Genomic DNA, 7143 nt, shown 5'->3' with positions numbered 1-7143 from the left:
TCTTGATTTTGACATTAGAGTGGAATATGGAAACGTGTAGCTGTTTTCACATAGACATTTCCTGACTTTTGAAGATTGGCACGTTTCCCCTGCTGAAAGRCATGACGTTCTGTCGTCTTTTCTTAAGTTGATGAGCGGTCAAAGGAATCAATCTCTTGTGTCGTGCCATTTTATACCCCAAAGAAACAAGACATAGATTACCAATTAAAGGTTCTGGTCAATTGATGAACTTAAAAAAGTAGAGTACAAAGTAAAGAAAAGCTGCTCCAGTTTTGTTTGTTTTGTAGAAATATTATGGATGTAAATAATAATGACAGCAGTAAAAGTCGTGTACTCTTAACACCGATCCACCAGTTGGGGCTGAAAGCTGAAACATGTTGCTCCAAGTAACATTTCCCTTCATCCGACTACAGATGCTGGACTCTAAACATGCAGGCATCATGGCATCTGGTGTTTCAAATCTTTGGACAGAAGCACGTWCACAGTTATCACCATTTCTTAAATTATCTTTACAGTAAGACTTGTATATATATACCCTGGATGTGTTTCATATTTTCRTCATGCTTCTCAGAACCTACCGTTCAAATGCTGCTCCATAAATCCAGTCCAACGAGCCTAACGTTTTAACCCACTTTTAACTAAAATGAAATACTCACACACTTAGTCATACATAAGACAAGGATCACGCAGTTTAATCTAAACTCTGCTGGAGTGCCTCTCCTCCTCTCCTTGAGAAAAATCGAGGCAGACAAAGAGGACCTTATGAGAAAAGTATGGCGTTCATTCCCACTGCAGCAGCRCAGTACTCCCATCCTCCTCCTTCAGTTGGACACACTGAAATATAACACATTTCATAGACAGGAGCTTTCTGTTTGTCTGCGTGTTATCATARGAAGATACGAGAGGCGACACAGGCAGCTGTGTCAAACAGAGCCGGCTTTGTTCAGAGCGAAAACTGCAGCAGCAGGTTTTTCTATGAGGGATAAAAAAAATTAAATGAGAGTCGATTATTAAAGGATCTACAGGAAACATAGTGCGAGATGGAATATTTGAAAAGGCTTTCATCAGGAGTTATTAGGAGTACTTTGAATTATTTACTCCTTATTTTGGGACAATGGACGACAATGGCAAAATAAGCTCAATCTGAAAGTTGTGGGTTCGAATCCAGGGCAGGGCGTTTGAGCACCAAGTTATCAACCGATCTGAGAATGTGACTGGAGTGTACAACATCTGAGCAGAACGATAAAGTATAAATTTATCGTTTTAYTTAATACTGCATATAATGAAAAATGTTCAGAATTTTATGTTTTTAATATGCGTTAAAAAAAGACTGTTTGTACATTTCTATAGCCTGCTGTCCTGAATGCCACTACTGCAGGTGACAAGTTCCTGTTTAACACTGCTTTTTAATGTTTGCTTCACAATGAAAATTGTTTTTTTTTTTTTTTTATTAAATCATAAATGAAATAATCGTCTAAAATGTGATAAAAAAATTTTGATAGAAAAACTATTGCAAAAATGAATGTTATGAACCAATTTAGATACATACAAATTTATTTTATGGGTCAGCAAATAGATTGCTTCTTAATGCCTTTCTTAATTATATTTATATGCATCAAAAAACTGACAGCYGGAATTTAATGTGGGGAAAGTTTTTAAAAATGTATCAAATAATGTAGACTGTATATATTTAGTACATGGAAATCCTCTATTGAGATCCTGTATTTAAAAACTGAATTTTCTTGCTACTCTGCCTATTCTTGTAGTGCTAACAGAATTAAATTATGAAACATACAAAATAGAAGCTTTATAATTGGTGTACAATTAATTTTACTCACAGTAATATTTCCCCTTGTGAATGTTTTTCTAATGGACTTTGTCTTTTTCACCCTCAGATACTTGGATGCAGACATTTTAATAAATTTTCCTATCTTCCTGTCAAAAGTAGAACTTTAACATTTCTGTGTGAATATGAGTGAATGTGTCTTGTTGACTGAAATTATTTCAAATGTTATGAGATAATCTCTTTTTTGTTTGTTTGAATGTGGTTTTGAAAACACTCTCCACATTTAAAGGTGTCCTTGTGCACAAATATATCCATCTTTAATTCCATCAAGACTCAGCTCTCTGGACCAGTTTTAAGTGCTTTGCAAAGAGCTTCACATCATAAAAACACTTTGAAATTCATTTTTTCCTGTTCCTTGTTCATTTTTGCAAGATTTTCTCATCTTTGTTTAGCTTTGTTTGCCTCAGTTTCAGTTAGTGAAATTATTCATCTAATTAACAAGTTTTGGGCAGCAGATATTATCTTTCGATATTTTTCAAGACTTATTTAGATGAACATACGTCTGACTTGATTAATTTACATGTTCTCTTGTCTTTCCTATTTTGAAAAGGGGAGAAATAGGCCTCTGTGTCAAGTTGTATTTATTCCATGGGAAACAGGGAGTCATGTTCCTAGACACTTGTTACAGAGTAATATATGTATTACAATGCAATGTTTGCTTATGTTTATTTTATAGGAAGTRTTTCAAAATGTTTCTCTTTCCTCACTTTGTCAGGCCTGGAGTTGGTATCACTGTTGCCGTGCAGCAAGAAGTTCTGGGTTTGAGACCCAGCCTGGGGTCTTTTTGCGTGGCGTTCCTGTGCATGCCTCTCCGGGTTCTCTGACTTCCTCCACAGCCCAAAAACATGACTGTTAAGGTTCATTGTTAGGGTCAAAGGTCAACGCAACATGTTGCAAAGCTGCGATCATCTCAATCTGGTTTCTAAATGAGTTCACTGTACTGCAGTGGACCTACASACTTACCAGATCATAACTTATTACAGAACTTGCAGCAATACCTACCTGACGCTTCAAKGACAATGTGGACAACATCACTAAGAATGTTTCTGACAACTTATTGAATCTTCGCCATGAGGAACTGAAGCAGCTGTGAAGGCAATAGGCCATACATGTGTCAAACTCAAGGCCCGGGGGCCAAATCTGGCCCGCTGTAGCTTTTTATATGCCCCCCCCCCCAGACACCAAATTACATCAAGAAGTTCCTCCAGTTTCTCACAAAGCTCCCACAAAATCAACAGATTCACACAGTTTTTTCTGATATTACTGCACATTTTCTCAAAAAACATTGGGTTTAAGTGACTGCTGCTTCTGCCTTACTTGATATCACGTTATTTAGACCGTGGCCAAAAGTCACATTTAACATCGTACGTTAGCGCAAATATCGTAAAAATTCCTTACAAAGATTTCTAAATTGGTACCACAAAATCTGTAATTTAAACGGCTATTTTAACAATTTTAATTGGTTTTATGAATACATTCTGGCACAACCGGCCCTTTAAGATCGTACATATTTGTGATAYGGCCCAGAATTAAAATGAGTTTGACACCTCATTGAATGGGGGGTTAATTCTGGTACCAGCTAAGTATACCCAATAATGTGGCCGCTGAGTGTATCTTAARGATTTCCTTTTCGTTAGGTCTCTATGTTTTACAGTCATGTTATTTGCATGTGGATGCAGTCAAACACATCAGACCATCTTTTAGGCAGCTTTAAAGACTTCTAGGTTCTTTTTTCTTTTTTTTTTTTTTTGTCGAAAAACATTGAAACAGAGATACCACAGAAACAACTACATTAATGGGATCCTAACAAAATAACAGTGAAATATTACCCCCATGCATGAAAACAAGTTACATGAAGAGTTCACTCTGGTCTGCGATTTGCATTACAGGCTGTATGTGACGGGTTTTGAGTAATGTTCCCTCCCTGACCTTATCATACCTTCACACAATGAGTGCACTCAGTAAAGCAGTTCTTCATGCTCTACCAGTCTGCCAGTGTGACTTAAATTTGCACTAAATTATGTTCTTGATCTTGAGATCTGCTTTACATTCAGTTTAGTTGTCCACTTGCATGCCTTTATAAGGACGGGTTCTGATCGCAAAGGGTGTCGGAGTGTCAACGAAAATCTTCACCGACCAAGTTTTTTTAGTTGAAATTTTAACTCACTGAATAGCTTTTGAGTCTTCAGGCCAATGCGGCACAAAAACAACGTTCACAAACTTTAAGTTTCTCGTGGATGTAAGCCGATGACGGGCGTCTGTCTTTGTGTGTTTTCAGCCACGCACCGGGCTACGACAGTGACCCCAGCACCCCGATGTTGTACAGCTGCAGCACGCAGTACCGCATACACACACAYGGAGTCTTCAGGGGCATTCAGGTGGGACTCGGCGCTGCTGCTGCACTTTATTTATCGTCAACAGGTCATCATCTGGTCAGCTCTGTCTGCATGCGGTTATCCTGCACTTTGTTTTCTAGTTCATGTTTAGTGTCGTATTGAGCATGATGAAAACTTTGCAGCAGGCAGGGGGGAAAAGAAAAACAAAAAAAATGAACCCACAAGTGGACTGGTAAAAAAATATATGGTGTCTTAATGCTAATGCAATGAGCAGGTTGTGCAAGGAGAAAACACTGATATGCAGCAGGACATGTAACGAACATGCACAGAGGTTTTTTTTTTTTTAATTTATATATACATAAATACATTAGCAGTGGAGAAACACATGCATAGAGTTAAAACTGTGTAATGATGCAGTCTCCATACGAGGATTCACATGTTAATAAATCATTAGATTTTAATTATCGTCTGTCAGCAGCTCCAAAGGACAGGGAGCGGGAGATTCTCCAGACCTGCTTTTACTCCACTACCGAGATCTTTCTTTCAGGGGCCTGTTTCATCCGTCATCCTGTTCCTTCTTCATTCTTTAGGGTCCACCTCAGGACAAATAGTATAAACAATGGCTCACTCCTGTGCCCCTTAAAGTATAATTTAGAAGCTGCTAAAAGGTGAAGTAACAGATTGACTTGGAGCAAAGTAACGTTAGGGTTTAAGTTTTATTGCAGGGATTACCCAAATTCACAGTCACTGCCAATGATAATACAGCTGAGGCCACAGAGTTGTTTTCTTTTGTTTACTCCACTTTGTGAGTATTTWTTTWAAATGTGAAAAATACATTTTAATTCTCTGTAAAGGTTTAAAACRGATTATTCAAATGTTCTAATTATCAATTACAGATRGTTCAATGTGAATTACAAATATATATCAAAAGACRTTCGTACAGTGTTTTGAAGAAGGAGCAAAGCTAGTGGTGAAATGAAAATATAATTGGYCCCCGTTGTTAAATCGCACATGAAAAACGATGAGACGTTTTCTGGTTTAGTTTCACAAGCCAGGYCAGACCTGGGGCTAAAAACATAACTTAAACAGAACCTTTCTGAAAGCATGATGTAAGCTAAGGATCTCCAAAAACAACATAACATGTCTGATTAGCGAGAAATTAAAAATAAAACAGAAGAGAAAGAAAGTAGTGTGATGATCTGAGGGCTGCTTCAAAAAGTGGATGATTTGCTGTAATTGAGTGAAAACAATTAATTCGGTTCTGTACTAGGAAATCCTCAGTCGTTGACTTTAAGCTCAAGCATTTTGGTCACCTCCAAATAAAGGTTTTAATGTGGCCTAGTCAAAGTCCAGTCTTAAATTCAATTGCACTTTTGCGGCATGTATTTAAACAGACTTGCCATTGTCAAAAATCCCTCAAAGTGTATTTATTCATAACTGAGCTTTTTTTTATGGCACTGCAATCATGGATATAAAAATCATGAACTATAGTCTTAAAATGCAGTTAAGCTAGCACTTAAAACATTTAAATAATCTATCAATTCCTAATTAGCTAAACTGTGCATTCTGTTTACTTTTTGTGACTGAGTCATGCAGATTCAGCTCTTCTTGTAACCACAGATGCTGATAAACAGTCAAAGTTTCGAAAAAAGTCTTTAACTTTGACTTTACAGGCTTCAAACATTTCAATTCCAGATACACGGCGTTCTAGATGCTAACAGTGCTAGCATCTGCGGCAGCCTTTCTATCTTCCTGGTCATTACGCTAAATGCTGAGGAAATTGAAAGCAGATGGCTGGAAGCAGAAGGAGACGGYGGCGGTACGGAGGGAGAGGCGGAGAAATGGAAAGTGTTGAAGGACTGAAGACATTTTGAGAATAGAGAGATAAAGGAGGGTCATGTTGTGTGTGTACGAGTCAGGATAGAGGATGTTAAATTGTGTTATTCTCCTCCAGTGACGCCTGAAATGAGGAGTGGGGTTCTCTGAGAGGGGGTCTGCCTAAAAGGCGTGACTAACTGCTCCCTTTGGGATGCAGTCATTCTGGGGTCATTTTACTGCTAATTCCCATCTCATGAATATATGACTATTTCACTGTAATGTTCCCCGGACAGATCACAGGCCCCTAATTTACACGGCCRGCTATATTTAATAGACTCTTCCTTTAATTACACGTTTGCTCCTTTGGTTGTTGACGGCGTCAAGAGTTTTTGGTTGATCTCACCTTTTTTGTTTTTTCCGTGGTCCCAGGACATGCGGCGGGTTCCCAGCATCGCTCCGGCCATAGTTCGATCGGACACCAGCGAAAAGCGCCCRTTCATGTGTACTTATCCCGGATGCAACAAGCGCTACTTCAAACTGTCGCATCTGCAGATGCACGACCGCAAACACACAGGTAGGAACCAACAAAAGCATAAGAGACACAGTTGTATTAATGATGGGATTTTATGCAACTGAAACTACACAACTATACACTTATCTTTTCTGCTGCGGCTAGGAAATACTTTTATTTTTATTTAAAAAACATTTGAACAGATGTGTTTTCTGTCTGATCTGATGCAAATTGAATTACAACATCACTATGTGGGGAATATATTTTATGACATATTGATAAGGCCAGGATTCCTGCTCCACTTTTGCATTGCCTTCTACAATAGGGGTGTTCAAACTGTGGTCCTGGGGGACAATTGTGGCCCTTGGAATAGTTTTGTGTGGTCACTAACCTCAATTCATCAGTGACAGAAATGTGACTCCCCAGCACCAGCAATGGATGGACGCAGTGTGTGATTTTCTTTGGGGCTCGTTGTTCAGTGACGTTTTTTTAATCTTCCTAAAATGGAAGATGTGAAGAAGTTGATGAAAAGTTAATGAAAGAAGTTAGAAGAAGTTAATGAAAAGTGGACAGCAAACATCCCATTTAGTCAAATAAAAACGTCCCACTTTTTCAGAGAAAGAGTAACTTCA

General features: G+C 38.3%; 1 protein-coding gene across 1 annotated transcript in view; it reads left to right on the top strand.

Moving 5' to 3' along the window:
• The window catches only part of LOC103466359 (Wilms tumor protein homolog), a 22235-nt gene extending 15599 nt beyond the window's left edge, over positions 1-6636 (top strand). The window contains exons 6-7 of the mRNA XM_008411872.1: positions 4125-4224; positions 6430-6636. Of these exons, the coding sequence (XP_008410094.1) occupies positions 4125-4224; positions 6430-6636 (307 nt within the window). The remainder of the gene's footprint in view (positions 1-4124; positions 4225-6429) is intronic.
• The last annotated feature ends 507 nt before the right edge of the window (positions 6637-7143 follow it).

Source organism: Poecilia reticulata, linkage group LG6 (assembly GCF_000633615.1).
Source record: "Poecilia reticulata strain Guanapo linkage group LG6, Guppy_female_1.0+MT, whole genome shotgun sequence".
NCBI classification, from domain to species: domain Eukaryota; kingdom Metazoa; phylum Chordata; class Actinopteri; order Cyprinodontiformes; family Poeciliidae; genus Poecilia; species Poecilia reticulata.
Note: the sequence above shows the minus strand (reverse complement) of the source record. Positions and strands in the feature narration are given on the sequence as shown.